At 43.7% G+C, this 20,210-nt stretch overlaps 1 protein-coding gene, 2 long non-coding RNA genes and 1 pseudogene across 3 annotated transcripts; 3 read left to right on the forward strand and 1 right to left on the reverse strand.

Annotated features, from left to right (window-relative positions):
• Nucleotides 1–35: 35 nt before the first annotated feature.
• LOC148652902 (uncharacterized) lies at nucleotides 36–1,892 on the forward strand. Its single transcript, XR_015925467.1, has 3 exons — nucleotides 36–418; nucleotides 856–1,067; nucleotides 1,744–1,892. It is a non-coding gene; the product is annotated as an uncharacterized LOC148652902 (long non-coding RNA).
• Nucleotides 1,893–2,037: 145 nt separating this feature from the next.
• Nucleotides 2,038–6,616, forward strand: LOC148652903 (sterile alpha motif domain-containing protein 9-like; annotated as a pseudogene).
• Nucleotides 6,617–10,762: 4,146 nt separating this feature from the next.
• LOC148652904 (uncharacterized) lies at nucleotides 10,763–11,216 on the reverse strand. The gene is made up of 2 exons (XR_015925466.1): nucleotides 11,032–11,216; nucleotides 10,763–10,997 (listed from the first exon to the last, which is right to left on the reverse strand). It is a non-coding gene; the product is annotated as an uncharacterized LOC148652904 (long non-coding RNA).
• LOC148652905 (sterile alpha motif domain-containing protein 9-like) lies at nucleotides 11,213–19,922 on the forward strand. The gene is made up of 3 exons (XM_088600142.1): nucleotides 11,213–13,389; nucleotides 13,691–13,755; nucleotides 14,541–19,922. The coding sequence occupies exons 2-3, from the start codon at nucleotides 13,752–13,754 to the stop codon at nucleotides 19,148–19,150; spliced, it is 4,614 nt and encodes a 1,537-aa protein (XP_088456268.1). The 5' UTR covers nucleotides 11,213–13,389; nucleotides 13,691–13,751; the 3' UTR covers nucleotides 19,151–19,922.
• Nucleotides 19,923–20,210: the final 288 nt, after the last annotated feature.

Consider the following 20,210-nt stretch of genomic DNA (forward strand, 5'->3'; position numbering starts at 1 on the left):
TGTGTAATCGAATTTTTCACGAGTTACTTCTAGATAAGCCGTTGCAAGTTGATTTTTTTTTTCCCCATCTAAGAAAACGTATCTTAAACTACCAATGTGGTATTTACTTTATAGTTTTTATCAAAATAGCCTGCCTGTGACTGATGGAAAGAACAGTAGTCGGCACTGTAAGAAAAGGCGTTGTTCAACTTTTTTCTGTAGTTGGGACATGTGCCAAAAAAAATACTTGATATAGCTAGTATGGTTAAAAAGTTACCAGAGCGTTGTAAGTAGGATAACGTTTATTTAGCAGAATCGGATTATTATTATTACTGTTAATGGAAATACAGTAACACCCGAGGGATTCGAGTTCTTCTCTGACGTCACTCCTTCGCCCAGAAAGCCCCGACTCTGTGCGTCACAGGTGAAGGAGACAGCGGTAAGTACACAGTTTACTTCTTGCGTGCAATAATGTTTCCATTTATATGATTTATGCATATAGTGATGAATATTCGCATTAGAATTAAATTCGGCAAACGCACTTGCCGGTACCGGTCACCCGCGATATCTGTCCAGTATTGCGATAAACGCACTTCTAACACGCCGAGTTTAACAGGAGTCATTTTAGGAGTCTGTGGTGACCAATTTCTTTTACTTTACCGAGAGTCTCATCATTTAAAAACTGCAGGGGTGGCGAGTGCAGGGTGAGGTAGCGCTTTTCTATTGAAAGGGACAAATTTACTTGTTTGCCTATACGAAACCAAAATATTGGCATAAAAATGGAATACTGTTCTGCTGTGGCACGAAGCTCGGGTATCCGATCGCAGGCTTCCGCGAGCTTTTCGCCGTCGACATCCTGAACTTTCTGTTCAGTAGAATCGAAACTTAAAAGGCGCCGCCCGCCCTGCGAGTCGGTTCCGCAGCCTCGCCTGTCTGTGAGTCCGTGGAAGTCCTGTGTACGGCAGTGCAGTGCAGTCAGGGGGCAGAGAGCGCAGGGAGGCGATCCGAACCGCTGCTTCTGCCTTGAAGAGCCGAGACAGCCTGGGCGGTCCGGCGTGGTGAGATGTCGGACGGGCTGCAGCAAGCAGGCGAGTGGAACTGAACTTCTCCGACCGAATCGACCTTTAAGCGCTCATTTGTCCTCATCAGGTATAGGAGGGAACAAGGGGGTCTGGCGAGAACTGGCGGGGGGTGCGTGGTGACAAAATAATGACAACTGGTGTGTTTTAAACTTGGCAAGACGACAGGAAAGTGCCCAGTCCAGAACCGAGCTCAGACTGTTCCCGAGTTGAAAGAACCACAGCTGGCTCCTCAGAACTCAGAAGTGCTTATTCTTTAGGAAGCACAGTTTACGGGCTTCTGAGGCTGATAAAGAAAAAGGGAGGAAACCCAACCAGTAGATTGTCTGCAGTGCTGTTTATTTATCTCCCTTCAGGCTTTTAAAAACAGAGTGAGAAGTTCATTATCTATTTCTGGAACTCACCTGTCCATATACAATTTTGACATTGAAATGTGGGGTATTTTTTTCTATTACTCCATTTCAGAATAACAAGAAGTAATAACGTATATTGTGGTGTATCATATAACAGTCAGAAATCAAAATATCTGCACTGGCTTGGTGACTTCCAGATTTGATATCATTTTTGCTACTGATAAATGCAGAAGGAACTTGTCATTTTCCTAGATTCTGCGATAGAATTGACTGGATGAATAAGGCAAAATAATACAATATAAAAGCTAATTTTCCCTGATTTGTCATATCAGAGTGAACATGGAATGCCAGTGACCCCTGCACCCTGATATTGGGACCAAAGGTGTTTTAAAAATGGGTGAGTGTACTGGAATAAATACTGTAGAATTTCAGTTTATTACAAAAAACAAGATAAAGAACAAATCTTAAACTGGTATCTTAAAATGAGAGAACAGAATTTTCATTTTATATATTATATGCAAATTAAAGCTGCACTATGGAGATATATGGAGAAAAAGAGCCCTCAGATCGCAGAGGTGCTGTTTGTAAAAAAAATAAAATAATTGAAAGTAGAATCAAAAGTGAAGCAGCAGTACGTTCGGAGACTCCAGGAGGTGGACGGGCATGTCCTCGCCGCGGTCACGGAGGAGTACCTGGTGAGGCAGACCGGGATGAGATCCGGACCCGCGCTCCTGATTGTGCAGAAGCGGAACGAGCTGCTCGAGACTCGCCAGGAGCACAGGCCGCAGACGGCTGAGCCGCCAGCTCCGAGGAAGGGCGCGCCGCAGGACTCCCAGCCTGCCCGTCGGGCCGAACCGCAGGCGGCCTCGGGGGGGCTCGGCGATGTGCACGCCCGCCCGGACAGCCGGGCGCCGGCGAGGAGGGACTGCAAGCCGCGGCCCCTAAACAAGCCTGGCCAGGACTTCACCTACGCCAAACACAACGTCCTGCAGCCGGAATCGGGGGTCATAGACCTCATGACGCCCTGTCACGAATATAAGGCCTTTACTACGGCTGCAGGCCTGGACCGCGCGAGGCTGCAGGCCAAGTTCGCCAAAGAGGTCCTCAAGTTCGCCTGCGGGTGCCTGAACGTCCGATCGAACGGCATCATCCACTTCGGAGTCGTGGACAGCAAAGACGACAACGACCACGTGCACGGGGAGATAATCGGGGTTCCTGTGAGGGAGAGAGACGTCTATACCGACGCACTGGATCACATAGAAAAGTGCTTCCCAGACTCGGACTGTGAGTCTGCCAGGGAGTGCATCCGCCCGCCACAGTTTGTAGAAGTCATCGACATGAGCGGCACAGAAAAGCTCTACGTCGTTGAAGTGGACATTGTGCCCACCGCGAGCATCGTGAAAGGCAAAGTTTACACTGTCTGCCTGCCTAATTTTAGTGAAAAGGCCAATAAAGTACAAAAGGAGAAGACTACAATCTATCGGAGAGTAGGTGCCAAGACTGAACCGGTCAGTGACCTGAATGATTTCTATAGCCGTGTGAAAGACCGAGATGCCCGAAGGGAGGAAGCCGAAGCCTCTTATTTTCAGAACTGGCCAGACTTGTGTGAGGACTTGGGCAGAAAGCTGACTGTTTTGATCACCAGTGGCAAAAAGTATATAGAAAAGGAAAAGTGGTACATTCTTGTTACTAATAAATTTGAACCAGAGCATTTGAGCCACATTGATTTCTTATTGAACATGAAGATTTTCTGTGTGTTCGATTTTGACCCAGACTCGAAAATATCTGGATTTTGTAGTAAATACCAAGACCATCATGCAGTAAACCTTAATTTCCTCCAGAACTACAAAATGCAGAGCGCCATGAGCATCAACAACTTCGTTCAGCACTTGCACTTGTTTGAACACACCAGCTGGATATTCTGCAATGGCCGTAGTGATTATCGTGGAAAGGAGGTTCCCTGTGAGGAGCTGGCCTGGATTAAAACCAGGAAGACGCTACTGAAGGAGGCGGTGTCCGTGATCTGCAAACAGATTTTGCCCAAGGGCTCCTTTCTGGTGATCTTCCTCCTCATGGCACCCATTGAGCAGCCTCTCGTGCACACGTTCCACGAGTTCTTTGCCGAGATGCAGGGCCACGAAGACATTGTTTGCATCTCGGAATCGGAAGAAAACCATTGCAAGTGGGCGGGCTTTGCTCAGGCGTCCTGCAGCGCGGAGACTGTGAACCGCGCAAGCGTCGTCGGGATAAAAATGAGTCACGTGAACGCAACCATCCAGCGCATCCAGCCTATCACAGCCCGGGCTACCAAGCACCTGTCGGTCTACAGCAAGGGTCTCTGCTTGCTAGAAACGGTCGAAGAAGAGAGGATGTCGTCCTTGGAGGTCCTGAGTATTGAGCAGTGTGAAGAGACCAGCACCGACTTCGTTGACCTCGAGAAAGACAACATCGAACGCCATTTTTACCATGGGGGAAAGGTGACGTGGTTGAATTTTTGGCTGGCAGAAAAGAAATTCGTTGGGGAAGTTATTCAGAGGGAAGCATACAGGGAGGTCACCAAATTTATTGATGATAGTTTGAAACGCAGCGCATACCAGATGCCTGTAAACATTATAAATATATACCATCATCCTGGCAGCGGGGGCAGTACAGTGGCAAGACAGATCCTCTGGAACTACAGAAAGGACCTCCGATGTGCAGTGGTAAAGCCTTCATTCTCTGCAGCCACCGTGTGCGTGCACGCAGTCAAACTGCGGGAATACGAGGAAAGGGACGCGCAGAGGTGTCTCTCTGTGCTCCTGCTGGTGGAAGACTGACGAAGACTACATTGACGACCTGCGGAGCGAGCTCAACGTTGCCGTGAACACCAAGAAGATCAACCAAGGAGCTCTCTGCTTCATCCTGCTGAGCTGCAGGCGGTCCCATAACCCAGAAAAAATGTGCAAGGAATCGCCTTTGCAGAACGTTTCCGTGACTCACAAGCTGACACCGGAGGAGAAGAGAATGTTTGCAGGGAAAAGGAAGAAGCTGGAAGAGCAGTACCAGCCAGAATTCATATTGACTTTCGTGCTGATGAGCGAAGAATTTGAGACCCAGTACGTACAAGACTTTGTGAAACACATTTTACAAGATATTGACCTTTCATCTCCAGCCACCCGCCTCATGCACTACGTGGCCTTGCTCAACTCCTATGTACAGAACTCCTACATCTCACAGTCCCATTGCGAAGCCTTGTTGGCCATCACCATCCATATGAATCGATTCCGCCAGAACACCTTTGAAAGATCACTAAGCGAACAGGCCAAGCTGGTGTTCCTACACCTGAGAGACGAGAAGACCCACATTGAATCAATTCGTATAATTCATCCCTTAGTTGCGCAGGAAATCCTCCAACAACTCTCGGGCAGCCAGCAGCAGAGCAGCATCGCCATGGATCTCATGCGAGAAGACGTGCTTTTCGAGCACAGGTTTGGGAGAGAAGAGTTCATGAGGTATGTGCGGGATTTATTTATAAGACGCTGCCGAGTGATTCAGGGGGACAAATCAGACAGTTTCTTCTCTCCTCTCATTGAGCACGTGACGCAGACAGAAAGCCCAGAGCGGGCTATTGAGCTTTTCAAAGCGGCCTATATACGTTTCAAGAAAGATGCCTTTTTTGCTCAGCAGCTTGCAAGACTAAATTACTTCCACGAAAAGTTCGAAGAAGCAAGATGTTGGGCAGAAATTGCAGCTAAAGAAATGCCCAATAATTCCTTTATTCTGGACACAAAAGGTCAGGTGTTCAGGAAGTGGTTCATGGCTAAATGTAAGTCACTGGACAAACAGACTAAAACGCCTGAAAAGACAGCAGATGCAATTGAAACAGCACTTACAGCCATGGAGTGTTTCAGAGCCTGTCAGAAAGCAGCAAAACTAGATAACAGTGTCATGAATAATTCAGGGTTTTTCTCAGAAGTGGAAGTTGGATGTCATTTGTTAAAGCTCATTACTTCCTTGAAACCTTTTTCAAACAAAGCTATCGGCCGCTCAGAATTTCTGAGGTATCTGCTCACGGATTATATTCCTGAAGAAGTACGAAAGCCCTGGGAGAATTTCCACAGCGATCTGAAAACTGTTCAGAAGACCATGTATGAAGCTCTGGAATGGATTTCTGAGGACCTGAGTTACTTTCAGACGGACACAAACACAGAAGAGGAGGAAACCAGCAGCACAGATTTTAAGATAAACAATCCCAAGAACTGGCTGGTCAATAAGTCCTCGGTGTACGGACAGTATTTCAGCGAAGATTCCATCTGGTCAGCTAAACAAACCTGCGGCTCAAGCCTGGACAATTTAACCCCTTTCATGAAACGCATGCACATTTACTGCCTTGGGGCTGGAAATATTACTACCATTTTTTCCCTGCTGACTGAGCAGAAAGATAAGGCCCCAGTCAAGGTGCTGCAAGACATCATATCCATGTACCCTAATGATCCCCAGAAGGCCAGACTGGATCAGATGGATCTTGTCAATTACATTGCCTCTCAGATTTCACTAGGCTGCCTCTCGGCTTGCTCTCCCGGACTGGCATCTCTTCCTGAGCTGCAGGAGCTCAGCCAACAGTTTCCAAAGGAGGAAAGCAGATGTCGACCGAGTGCCTTGTTCTTACGAACCCTGCTCTTCTGGCCTGAAGAGCAAGACAGCGAGCACAACAAAGAAATGAAATACGAGATCATCATGTCAGCCATTGAATTTCTCAAAAGAAGCTACCGGGTCAAAATGAAAGACGTCCCTCGAAGGAAGAGGAGGATCTTCACCCACTTCTTCCTGGGCAATGGCAGTGGGTGGGACAGGATTGTGCACAAGAGCAAGGTGGAGGCGCACACAAAGCTCTTGTCAGTGGACGAGAAGAGGATCAAGTGGTTCAGCGGGGAGGTGTGGAAGATGCCAGAGATCACGAGGCTCCTGAAACCCGTCCATGGGTGGACAGAAGACGGGACAGTTTTTCTTCATGGCCCGAAGAAGCGAAAGCTCATGATCCATGCTCTGAATTCGGCTTCGGTGCCTTACGGCAATGAAAACGTCACTTTCTATTTGGGGTTTTCCTTTCAAGGGCTGGTGGCTTACAATGTCACTGTTACTGGGGAAAAGATACAGTGCCTTGCGAAAGTATTCGGCCCCCTTGAACTTTTCAACCTTTTGCCACATTTCAGGCTTCAAACATAAAGATATAAATTTTTTATTTTATGTGAAGAATCACCAACAAGTGGGACACAATTGTGAAGTGGAACGAAATCTATTGGATTTTTGAAACTTTTTTAACTAATAAAAAAATGAAAAGTGGGGCGTGCAAAATTATTCGGCCCCTTTACTTTCAGTGCAGCAAACTCACTCCAGAAGTTCAGCGAGGATCTCTGAATGATCCAATGTTGTCCTAAATGACTGATGGTGATAAATAGAATCCACCTGTGTGTAATCAAGTCTCTGTATACAGTGCCTTGCGAAAGTATTCGGCCCCCTTGAACTTTTCAACCTTTTGCCACATTTCAGGCTTCAAACATAAAGATATAAATTTTTTATTTTATGTGAAGAATCACCAACAAGTGGGACACAATTGTGAAGTGGAACGAAATCTATTGGATTTTTGAAACTTTTTTAACTAATAAAAAAATGAAAAGTGGGGCGTGCAAAATTATTCGGCCCCTTTACTTTCAGTGCAGCAAACTCACTCCAGAAGTTCAGCGAGGATCTCTGAATGATCCAATGTTGTCCTAAATGACTGATGGTGATAAATAGAATCCACCTGTGTGTAATCAAGTCTCTGTATAAATGCACCTGCTCTGTGATAGTCTCAAGGTTCTGTTGAAAGCGCAGAGAGCATCATGAAGACCAAGGAACACACCAGGCAGGTCCGTAATACTGTTGTGGAGAAGTTTAAAGCCGGATTTGGATACAAAAAGATTTCCCAAGCTTCAAACATCCCAAGGAGCACTGTGCAAGCGATCATCTTGAAATGGAAGGAGTATCAGACCACTGCAAATCTACCAAGACCTGGCCGTCCCTCTAAACTTTCAGCTCAGACAAGGAGAAGACTGATCAGAGATGCAGCCAAGAGGCCCATGATCACTCTGGATGAACTGCAGAGAACTACAGCTGAGGTGGGAGAGTCTGTCCATAGGACAACAATCAGTCTTACACTGCACAAATCTGGCCTTTATGGAAGAGTGGCAAGAAGAAAGCCATTTCTCAAAGATATCCATAAAAAGTCTCGTCTAAAGTTTGCCACAAGCCACCTGGGAGACACCCCAAACATGTGGAAGAAGGTGCTCTGGTCAGATGAAACCAAAATCGAACTTTTTGGCCACAATGCAAAACGATATGTTTGGCGTAAAAGCAACACAGCTCATCACCCTCAACACACCATCCCCACTGTCAAACATGGTGGTGGCAGCATCATGGTTTGGGCCTGCTTTTCTTCAGCAGGGACAGGGAAGATGGTTAAAATTGAGGGGAAGATGGATGCAGCCAAATACAGGACCATTCTGGATGAAAACCTGTTGGAGTCTGCAAAAGACCTGAAACTGGGACGGAGATTTATCTTCCAACAAGACAATGATCCCAAACATACAGCAAAATCTACAAAGGAATGGTTCACAAATAAACGTATCCAGGTGTTTGAATGGCCAAGTCAAAGTCCAGACCTGAATCCAATCGAGAATCTGTGGAAAGAGCTGAAAACTGCTGTTCACAAACGCTCTCCATCCAACCTCACTGAGCTCGAGCTGTTTTGCAAGGAAGAATGGGCAAGAATTTCAGTCTCTCGATGTGCAAAACTGATAGAGACATACCCCAAGCGACTTGCAGCTGTAATCGCAGCAAAAGGTGGCTCTACAAAGTATTAACGCAAGGGGGCCGAATAATTTTGCACGCCCCACTTTTCATTTTTTTATTAGTTAAAAAAGTTTCAAAAATCCAATAGATTTCGTTCCACTTCACAATTGTGTCCCACTTGTTGGTGATTCTTCACATAAAATAAAAAATTTATATCTTTATGTTTGAAGCCTGAAATGTGGCAAAAGGTTGAAAAGTTCAAGGGGGCCGAATACTTTCGCAAGGCACTGTAAATGCACCTGCTCTGTGATAGTCTCAAGGTTCTGTTGAAAGCGCAGAGAGCATCATGAAGACCAAGGAACACACCAGGCAGGTCCGTAATACTGTTGTGGAGAAGTTTAAAGCCGGATTTGGATACAAAAAGATTTCCCAAGCTTCAAACATCCCAAGGAGCACTGTGCAAGCGATCATCTTGAAATGGAAGGAGTATCAGACCACTGCAAATCTACCAAGACCTGGCCGTCCCTCTAAACTTTCAGCTCAGACAAGGAGAAGACTGATCAGAGATGCAGCCAAGAGGCCCATGATCACTCTGGATGAACTGCAGAGAACTACAGCTGAGGTGGGAGAGTCTGTCCATAGGACAACAATCAGTCTTACACTGCACAAATCTGGCCTTTATGGAAGAGTGGCAAGAAGAAAGCCATTTCTCAAAGATATCCATAAAAAGTCTCGTCTAAAGTTTGCCACAAGCCACCTGGGAGACACCCCAAACATGTGGAAGAAGGTGCTCTGGTCAGATGAAACCAAAATCGAACTTTTTGCCCACAATGCAAAACGATATGTTTGGCGTAAAAGCAACACAGCTCATCACCCTCAACACACAATCCCCACTGTCAAACATGGTGGTGGCAGCATCATGGTTTGGGCCTGCTTTTCTTCAGCAGGGACAGGGAAGATGGTTAAAATTGAGGGGAAGATGGATGCAGCCAAATACAGGACCATTCTGGATGAAAACCTGTTGGAGTCTGCAAAAGACCTGAAACTGGGACGGAGATTTATCTTCCAACAAGACAATGATCCCAAACATACAGCAAAAACTACAAAGGAATGGTTCACAAATAAACGTATCCAGGTGTTTGAATGGCCAAGTCAAAGTCCAGACCTGAATCCAATCGAAAATCTGTGGAAAGAGCTGAAAACTGCTGTTCACAAACGCTCTCCATCCAACCTCACTGAGCTCGAGCTGTTTTGCAAGGAAGAATGGGCAAGAATTTCAGTCTCTCGATGTGCAAAACTGATAGAGACATACCCCAAGCGACTTGCAGCTGTAATCGCAGCAAAAGGTGGTTCTACAAAGTATTAACGCAAGGGGGCCGAATTATTTTGCACGCCCCACTTTTCATTTTTTTATTAGTTAAAAAAGTTTCAAAAATCCAATAGATTTCGTTCCACTTCACAATTGTGTCCCACTTGTTGGTGATTCTTCACATAAAATAAAAAATTTATATCTTTATGTTTGAAGCCTGAAATGTGGCAAAAGGTTGAAAAGTTCAAGGGGGCCGAATACTTTCGCAAGGCACTGTACCTGATTTAAAATGTGCTTGAAACAAGGAAGCACCTGTGTGGGAATGTTTACTTACAGAACACAGCTACGCTGCAGCTATTCCTATGAAAGCACATACTTGTCTGACGTAAGGCACTCAAACCTGAACATCAATGATGGGAAAGATCCAAATCCTTTCTAATTTTGGTATTGTGTTCTTCTAAGCTGGGCCATTTCCATGCTTTTAAGACAAAAATCGAAGTTCTTGTCTACTGAGGCAAGACGAAATGTCCAAGGATGGAGAGAACAAACTTGTGACTTAAACCAGTTTCAGTCAAAGCAGGATTGATGCAGCTGCCTGCGGAGATCCTGTCTGGCACAAAGACTCCAGCACTATGCTGATCGGAGAGCCTCAGGATGGTCCCTGTGAGAACACACGCAAAATCTTCCTCTTTGGCCTGATCATTAGGATTGAAATGTTTAGGAAAAAAACATCAAATATGAAGTAATTTATATTTTAACCAGTGCAAAATTTAAAAAGATGATTGATTATCTTTGGAAACGTAAAAAGCAATGTAGCAAAAGATGATCTATTGTGCAAGGCATTCAAAATGCAGCAAATGAGTTTTGTAAACAATAGCTATAAATATTGTAGGTTTTAAGGAGCATTTGAATGCAAATGCTATTATGATGTCCACATATACCGAGTACTTAATTTTCTAAAGAAGAAAAAATATTTTTTTAATGTTCACTGTTATTATTTTACACATAGGCTTCAAGATTCAAAGGACTGATTGACTAAAGGGAAAAGTCCAATGACAGAAGCAGCCTGCTGTTTGATCTCCAGTGATTAGCACTGTGTCACTGTCGTGTGGGGATACTGAATCCTGCCCACTTTCAGGAATGAGCTGGTTTGATGTCCTTAAAAGTAGGAAATGTTTTTAGCAGGTCTGAGCTATACAATCAAACTGGGTTGCTGGATAGTTTTTACAGTCTTATTCTCTTTTTATGATGCCTTCAAGTCTGCCACTTGCTTGAGAGTTGATCTCATCTTTGGGGCGACTTCCAGATTAAATGAGCTAAAATGATAAAGATGAAGATAAAATGCTGGACACCAGGACAGCAGTGTCAGGTTGAACCCTCATCTCGTCAGATCGGAAGCAGAAGTCAATACCAGCAGGAGTATCGTGGAGGGATTCGGGTTCTTCCTGAGGGAGGAGACATTGAGAGCTCCAGCAGGACTTGGGGCTGTAGAGTCGAGAACACACGCCCCAGGCAGGGCAAGGGGCTGCTGGGTCTGGGGATTTACTTGTATATAAGCACTTCGAGAGTAGATCAGGTCTTGGAACAGATGTCAGTATTTGTGGATCTGATGTTCCCGCCCTGTTAGAAGCTGTGCCTTTTCTGTGGCGGGTTGGCCCTGCTGTCGGACTGTCTGGTCCCACATACACATACCTTCCCCCTGAAATCCTCGCTTGTGCTGTATTTTATCATGAGCAATGTTTAATGTCGGTTTGAATATATTGTAGCGCTTTCCGGTTCACGTGGGTATGCGCCCTCGCCGCTGCTGCCTCGAACCCGGGCCTCCGGCATCACTCAACAGGGACCCAGCCAGCTGAGCTAAAGGGAGATCTCCCCTCAGCCTGGCGGCTGAGGTCCCTGCTATTCACAGGGAAGGGCGGTGACGTCACCGCGCTGGTAAGCCGGCTCCCACAACCTGTAATGTCGGCTGTATGCGTTACCATATTAATTTTATGTACTATATGACTTGCTTTCCCCTTTTGACGCTGTAAAACTAGTTACTATATTTCAGTGTTAAGGAAAGAGGACACTCCCTAGAGCGGTAGGTGGTGGTGAATTAAAGCACTTTGTATCAATGTCGGATGTTTTACGCATGCAGTGTACTACACTTCGCCTGTTTTTCTATATCAGTGTCAAAATAAAAAGTGATATGGCCTAAAATAATCAATGTTGTTCTTGCAATGTGGAGTTTGCGCCGTGGGCGAGCCGGGTGGAGGCTAGGGTTAGCCTGTGGTTGTTCAGAAGGACTGCTGATCGAGGCAGCGAGCTGGACCGGTCCGGTCCGAGGCGGTACCGACACTCAGACATCCGCTTCTTCTGTCGAGTGATCACAACACTCAGTTTCTTCCGGGCGGAGATTTTAGGACCAAAAATAAAAAATCTGAGAAGTGCAAAAGCAAGATATCAAATGTTATATGTAAAAAATATATAATTGGGTCATATAATTTACTTCATTATCTCTGCCAGTTAATTGTTTTATCTGTAACATCACAGCAGCGGCATTAAAGGTGGAGCGAAAAACGCGAATAGGAAGCCAACTTCAGCCTCGTTTCTCCTCCGGGGAATGTTTAGAAGTCGGGAAAACGAAACTTGGGAGACCGCACAGGGCAAACGCTTGAGCTAATGTTTTCGGGTTTTTTTTTTGTTTTTATTTTAAGTATTTGTTCTTATTAAGTATTGTTCTTAAGAAGTCAGATTATCGACGTTCACATTAAATCACATTTTGAACATGACTGTGTCGCTAACAAGTTTCGTGTTACGAGCACAGCTACGAAGGCTGCATTAATAGAAGGAGTGTCGCATTGTATAGTATAGATCCGGACCTCCATAGAATCGCAGATCATTTTAGGAAACTTCTATGTACATTATCGATTGTCCTAGCATGACAACTGGACAAATATGTACTGTAGGTAAGCTCATGTACCCTGTGGGAGACTCTTACATACCCCAGTGGGCTGCCCTGGTGGCTGGTAGGTTGCAGGTATAAATCGTGTCGTGACCACCATTGTCACGACACGATTTGTCGTTTGAGATGCAATCAGGTCTAAGCAATATACAGCGTTTCGCTTTCATCCTCATTTCTTCCTGTGGATTTAAACTACTCATCAAATGTTTACACAGTGTGACGTCACGGCCAGAAAAAGCAGGCGCTGTTTTTGAAATGTAGAACTGGACCTGTAATAAAATATAATTCACGTTTTCCATATTATTTTTTTATTTTGAACTTGAACTGAAATATTATCCAGCTGTTCCGTACAAATATTTTAATTGATCTAAGAAACATTTGTTGGACAGACGGACAAACCGAATCATTAAACCTCGGTTTTCACAAAATTAGAGGGAGCAAAACGGTTTAGCAGTGACTTTACTATAAAGGAGGGCGGTCAATCAGTCGTGAGTTAAAAACCACGTCCGCTCGCCTGGCGGTGCTCCTTCCCCCGTTAATACTGTCTCCCCTGTGCCTCTTTATTCCTCTTCCTGTCTGTGAAATGTTTATTCTTCCTCATGTTTAACCAGAGTAGGAAATTCTTTTTTTGCTCTCCGTCTCCCGCGGCTCACCAGCAGTAACGTAAACAGCTGTCGCAGTTTTTTTAAAATGTTCATGACCCCTTAAAAGTCGTCACAATATTCTTAAACGTATCTTGATAATCAATTGACCAGTGCATCTTTGAAATGAGGTGTTCGTTATTGGATTTGCAAGAAAGGCATTTTGTTTATATTTTACACTGATGATTTTTACTTTTTTTTTTCTGCTCAGATTTGGCGAACCATTGAACTGGGCCAGCTTGGACGAGCCGGACCGGTTGAGCCCGTGAAAAAGGTGCTTCGTCCGAGTTGCTGCACTCACAACTATAAGTGTCGGTAGATACAAGACTGAGAATTATCAGATAAATTGGTCGCAGTCTGAGAACTACTGGACTAGACAGACTGTTCATGTAGGATTATCATCAGATGATCAAGGATATCTTATCAGATATCTTCTCATAGGTTTGCTGAGGGTTTCAGGTGTATTCCAATAAATTGCAAGATTGTAAATCCTTTGCTGTCTTCTATGGAGGACTAATTATTATATAATAAATATCATATTAATAACCATAATATTCTTATTCTTTTGCCCACAGCTGACAGAAAGTTCTCGATTGCCCAGGTCTGCAGTATTAGCACCACAGTCTGCTGGAGACTATGGGTGAGTGCCCTCTGTGTGTAGCTCTCTTCCGAGCACCAGCTTTCTGTGTTAGCGGGTGCTGTGTTTAAAATAATATTTTCTCCTTCCGAGTTATTTTACCCTGTAACTGGGGTGGGTCAAGCCGTCTGTGATGAGAAGCCCCACAGTATAACGCACACAAATGCTGGCCTGGCTGGGACAGCGAGACACTGGGGTTCTGGGTGACTGGCTTCTGTGAAACTGTTCTGACAGATTTCTCTGGGATGGTATTTACGGAATCATACTGGACAGGGGGCATCAATCGAGACATACAATGTAATGGGAAAGAATTTCATTTAGCATCTAATCATTTTTAAATAACCACTGTATGTGAACATCTTGTACCCTGCACCAACGAATGCTGATAAAACAATCTTTAACCGAGTCAGGACAGGTTACCCAGTGTCACCTTGCATGTAGAGTTAGGAACACTAAATTATATTGGACACCATAACAAACAATAAGAAGAGTAATTACACCTTCATCAGATTATATGGAGAAGTGGTCCAAAGGGATTATGACAGTTACATTGAATTATGCATTGCCTTTATGTAGGTGTTATGTAGGGTCATTACACCTGTATTTCAGTACGCATTTCCCCAAATCAGTGTATAGCAGCAGAAAAGATAAAGGACATTAAGTTATAGAAATACGTACACGTGTGTTCACCTAAGCAAAAAATTGAAACTTCTCAATGTGTTTGAAAAGCCGTTTTCTGTTCCTGTTGAAGGTGCGCGTTTCCGAATATCTTCTTCTTTTGATTGTAGAGGATCAAACTCTGCCACGTGACAAGTGGGATGAAAATCATGTGAGCTCCTGGCTGAAATCAATAGGAGTAAAAGACGAGTATATTAAGAAACTGCATGAAGCCGAAGTTACAGGACCAGTTCTCAAGGGGCTGACAAGAGACTTTCTGAAAAACGAGACTGGGATGAAACCTGGTCAAATACAGCTTCTGCTATCTGAAAGAGATAAATTGTTGGGGTCTACAGATTTGAATAAACCAGAAAAAAAACAAACAGGCTTTCCTGAGAGATCAGAAACCCAGAGGGTCTCTGCTGACCACCAGAAAAAAGCGGGAGGGAAGGGACCACCAGAGGTGGGAGCAGCGAAGGAGCCCAGTCCTGTGAAAGAGAAAAAAGCCAGAAAGGAGAAATCAGATCTGTCCCTTTGTGAGCCCCGGCCTTTTGACACAGAAGACACTGTCTTTAAGTACGTGAAGAACAGAGTTCTTCCACCTGAAACGGGCATCAAAAACCTAATAGCCCCCTGCCGTGAATATAAATCTTTGGATAAAGCTGTAACATTAGACCAAACGAGGCTGCAAGCCAAGTTTGCCTATGAGGTTATCAGGTTTGCTGCAGGTTGCATGAACATTCGGACCAACGGCACCATCCACTTTGGAGTCAAGGACAATATCAGGACTGACTATGAACACGGAGAAATTATTGGTCTCCCTGTGAAGGACAGAGATGTCTTTGTGGATGCATTAGACTACATTGAAAGATGCTTTGCAAATCCTTCTCACAAAGAAGACGCAAGACAGTGTATCAGACCACCGAGGTTCATAGAGGTCATAGATAAAGGCAGCACAGAGACAAGCTGGGTCATTGAAGTAGACGTTGTACCCATGGCGAAGACTGTGAAAGGTCAAGTCTACACAGTGCGTCTGCCTAAATTTAATGAAAAAACCAACAAGGTTGAATTTGAAAAGAAAACAGTCTATCAAAGAGTGGGGGCCAACACAGTACCAATTAGTGATGACGACCAAGTTGAGTTTACTTTAGGAATGCCTGAAAGAGACAGCAGGAGGGAGGAAGCTGAACTGTCAGGTTCCCAGAGTCCTTCAAATATCCGTGAGGATCTGGGTAGAAAACTCACACTTCTTTTGACAGGTGGCAAAAAAAAAATGGACGATTCTCTATGGTATATTGTTGTCGCAAACAAATGTGATAGTGAAAATTTGATGAACATAACTTTCTTGCATCACATGAATATCTTTTGTGTGCTTGATTTTGATCCGGACTCTAAAACCGCAGGACTATGTGGGCAGTATCTGCATCACCATGCAGCCAACTTGCATTTTCTAGAAGACTACTCCAATGAAAGTGGCTTGAGTACCAGTGACTTCATAAAGAAACTGCAGCTGTTTGATCAGACCAGCTGGATATTCTGTAATGGACGCACGGATTACTTGGGTGACAAAAATCCCTGTGACGAAAAGACTTGGATTAAAACCAAGAAAAAGAACCTTAAAAAAGCAGTATCTATAATCTGCAATGAAATTCTTCCAAAGGGCTCCTTTGTTGTGCTTTTTCTTTTAATGTCCCAGGTTGAACAACCATTGGTCGACACTTTCCATGAATTCTATGCTGAAATGAATGGGCTGGAAGATATGGTTGTCATCTCAGAGTCCAAAGAAAACTATACCAAATGGTCTTGCCTTGCCCAGGCATCGTGCACCCTGGAACATTTGAATCAGATCAGCATTGTTGGCATGCAAATGAGTCACATTGATACTACAGTTCAAAGTATTCAGCCTTTAACGGCAACACAGATTGATAAACGTTTAGCTGTTTACAATAAAGGACAGTGTACGCTAAAAACTACTGATGAAGAAAGAATGTTGTCCCTTGAAATCATTGGTGTTAATGAATGTGATAATATCAGCACTAAAGGTATTGATGAAGAAGAAGTGAAAAACATTGAAAAGTATTTTTACCAAGGAGGAAAAGTGAGTTGGATGAATTTTTGGCTTGCAGATAAAAAGAAATGTGGTGAGGTGATTCAGCAGGACGCTTATGGAGATGCGATTAAAATAGTGGACAATATTGAAAGGTTTGGTCCCCACCAGAAGTCAGTGGCTAGAATAAATATATACCACCACCCAGGCAGTGGTGGAAGCACTGTGGCGCGACAAACTCTTTGGAACAAGAGAAAAGATCTCAGGTGTGCTGTTGTAAAGCCTTCTTATCCTGTTGCAAATGTCTGTGAACATGCAGTCTTGCTTAGGGAGTATGAAGAAAAAGACGCAAATCACTGTGTTCCAGTGCTTCTCCTGTTGGAAGACTGCGATGAAGAATATCTTGACGAACTCAGGCATGAATTAGAGGCTGTCTCCGTGAAGAAAATTAATCCTTTGGTAACATGTTTCATTCTGTTAAGCTGCAAGAGATCTCATGAGCCTGAAAAGATGCTCAAAGCATTACCTTTACAGACAGTGGCTGTGACGCACAAACTCTCGGAGGAAGAAGAGCAATTGTTCTCTAGAAAGCGTGACGTACTTAAACAAAAGTTTGAATCAGAATTTATTCTGACATTTGTGTTAATGAGTAAGGCATTTGAAGAACAGTACATTAAGGACTTTGTGGAGCATCTTCTACAAGATATTGACTGTTCTTCCCTTGAAACCCGCCTCATCACGTATGTTGCCGTGCTCAATTTGTATGTGCAAAATTCATACATCTCTGTGTCTCACTGTGAGGCTTTTTTAGGTCTAGGTGTCCAGGTGGAGAAAATTCGACAGAGTTACTTCAAAAATGCCCTAAGTAAACAAGCAAGGCTTGTCTTGATACATTCGAGAGAGAGCACAACTTTCATCTCTTCCGTGCGCATAATTCACCCCTTGGTAGCCCAGGAAATCCTCCATCAGCTGTGTTCAAGGCAAACGCAGAGTACAATCGCTATGGCCTTCCTTCATGAAAAGGTCCTGTTTGAACACAGGTTTGGACGAGATGATTTTTTGAAGTTTGTGAGAGACCTGTTCATTAGACGCTACAAGAGAAGCAAGGGCGACAACATTGACACTTTCTTTTCCCCACTCATTGAGCACGTCTGCAACGTGGAGAACAACCCACCCAAGGCTATGGAACTTCTAAAAGCCGCCTACACCTGCTTCGGAAAGGACCCTTTTTTTGCACAGCAGCTTGCAAGACTCTACTACAGCCATGAAAAATTTGAAGAAGCCAAAAATTGGGCTGAAGTGGCAAAATCACACTTGCCACACGACTCTTTCATCTTGCACACAGAAGGCCAGGTCTATAAGAAGTGGTTTAATGTAAAATATGACGCGCTGGATAGAGAGGACAAAACAGCTGAGAACACGGCTGAGATCATTGAAACTGCTCTTCAAGCAGCAATGTGTTTCCGAGCCTCTGAAACTGCAGCAACAACAGAAAGAGACTGCATGAACAATTCTGCCTATTTCGGAGAAGTAGATGTTTGTTGCCGTTTACTGCAGCTCATCTCTTCAGTGAATGTGTTTTCCGGTGAAAATGGCCGTGCAAAGCTCCTGAATTATCTACTCACAGAACACGTTCCAGAAGAAATAAAAGAGCCGTGGAAAAAATTTCACAGTCATCTTAAAGGCTTGCAGAAAAGCATATACAATGCTCTTGAATGGATTTCAGAAGATCTGAGCTACTTTCAAACTGACAAAAGGGAGGAGGAGGAGGAAGAAGTTATGAACAAAGAGTTGGAACACCAATACAACCCCAGGAAGTGGCTTCTGAGAAAAACAAGCGTGTACGCAAGCTTCTTCTGTGAGGATATCTCAGACAACCAGGACCTACAGTCAGAAACTACAGACAAGCTGACTCCCCTCAGGAGACAGATGAGAATTTACAAACTTGGAGGTGGCAATGTAACGACCATCTTTTCTTTACTGTCAGATCAGAAGAATGAACAGCTGGAACAGATCATAAGTATGTATCCTGAAGACCCTCAGAAACAAAAGCTGGACACTACAAGCTTAGGAAATTACATTTTGTGTCAGATAGCTTTAGGTTGCGTTTCACCTCGGTCTCCAAAACTTGTTACCTTGAAGAAACTTCAGGACCTTAGTGTCCGGTTTTACAATGACCGCAATAATACATCTCCCTCTAGTGCCTTTTTTCTACTCACTTTGCTGTTTTGGCCTGATGCAATACAAAAGGAAGAGCAAAACGAACAGAAAAATAAAATCCTCATGTTAGCAATTACCTATTTGAAAGGGCTGTATGACCATAAGATCAAGAATGTTCCTTCACGAAAGAAAAGAATCTACACCCACTTCTTCCTGGGAAATGGGAAAGGTCTAGATCGGTTTGTTCACAGAAGCAAGCTCGAGAAGTGCATCAAAAGCACACTCAATGAGCAGAGACTGAAGTGGCTGAGAGGGGAGGTGTGGATGACCCCAGAGGTCACGCAGCTGCTGGAGCGTGTCAAGGGGTGGACCGAGAATGAAACCTTGTATGTTCAAGGATGGTGCAAGAGCAGCAAGATACGGGTCCTCCCTTTGTATTCTGCTTCCCTGCCTCATGCTAATGCAAATGTCTCATTTTATCTGGGGTTTTCTTTCGATGGTCCTGTTGCTCTGCATATTGAATGCCTAAAATGAGTGTCTAGCCAAAATAATGCTGTGCAGGAGGTCGTGCGTGTCAGCCAATTATCAGTTTTACTGTGAATGTTTAAGCCCCTAGTTGGTCACATTGGGGGGGGCGGAATTAAGTCAAATGGAAATATCACTTACACATTCAATCAGAAAAGATATGTATAGGGTTACATAGATGAAACAATTGTTTTGTTTTTTAAATAGCAATTTTTTCTAAGAACTGTCTGACAGCTAGTACTTTGATGTCTTCCCCCCCTTCCTTCGTATATGGATGAGGGACAGCTTCTCTCTAAAATGTCTAGCACCACCCTCTATGTTGGTTCTTTTGCAATGCTGATGTAACCTTAAGCTTTATTCAAAGCATGATGACGCAAACTTTTTAGCTTTGTATGAAGATTACCTTACTTTGTATCACTATGTAAATGTTATTGAAGTACACATGTTACAGTGGACTAATTACTAATATCATTGCTATTGCATTATCAAATCTGTATATACTAAATTTTCATATTTGTTTTTACAATGGTTACAAATGCATACTCCATTCTAAGGGCATTTCTGTTATAAAATGGCATGCTACAACACAAACCTGAAATTCTGAGTTTCTTGCAGTACTGAGCCATCTCCCACTGTCAAATGTTTGCTATAGAGCTGTCAATGCTTAAAATTTTATATAAACAGACTAATATGTGAACAGTAGCTAAATATACTAAATAAAACACTTGTTTTCCAAAAATGTTTACACACTGAACCAAAATAAATGCCCAGAGAATGTTTACTTACCTTTACTGTCCAATGTATATTGCTCAAAGTGCAACTATATAATCAAATAACTACACACTAACACCATACAGACTAAACTGAACATTCTTCAACTGAGCCATTACTGAATGAAAGATGTGGTCAGTACACTTGTTAATCAGGTTAGTTGTATTAACACACCCAGTAGATAATGCAGACATACAAGTACACTGTACAGTACAAGTGTGTCAGAACTGAAGGAAGAAAGGTAGGTTTGCAGCATTAATTCTATTTTTGGTTTATTAATGACTACACTACAGGCAAA

This window comes from Lepisosteus platostomus, chromosome 11, assembly GCF_059453375.1.
Source record: "Lepisosteus platostomus isolate fLepPlt1 chromosome 11, fLepPlt1.hap1, whole genome shotgun sequence".
NCBI classification, from domain to species: domain Eukaryota; kingdom Metazoa; phylum Chordata; class Actinopteri; order Semionotiformes; family Lepisosteidae; genus Lepisosteus; species Lepisosteus platostomus.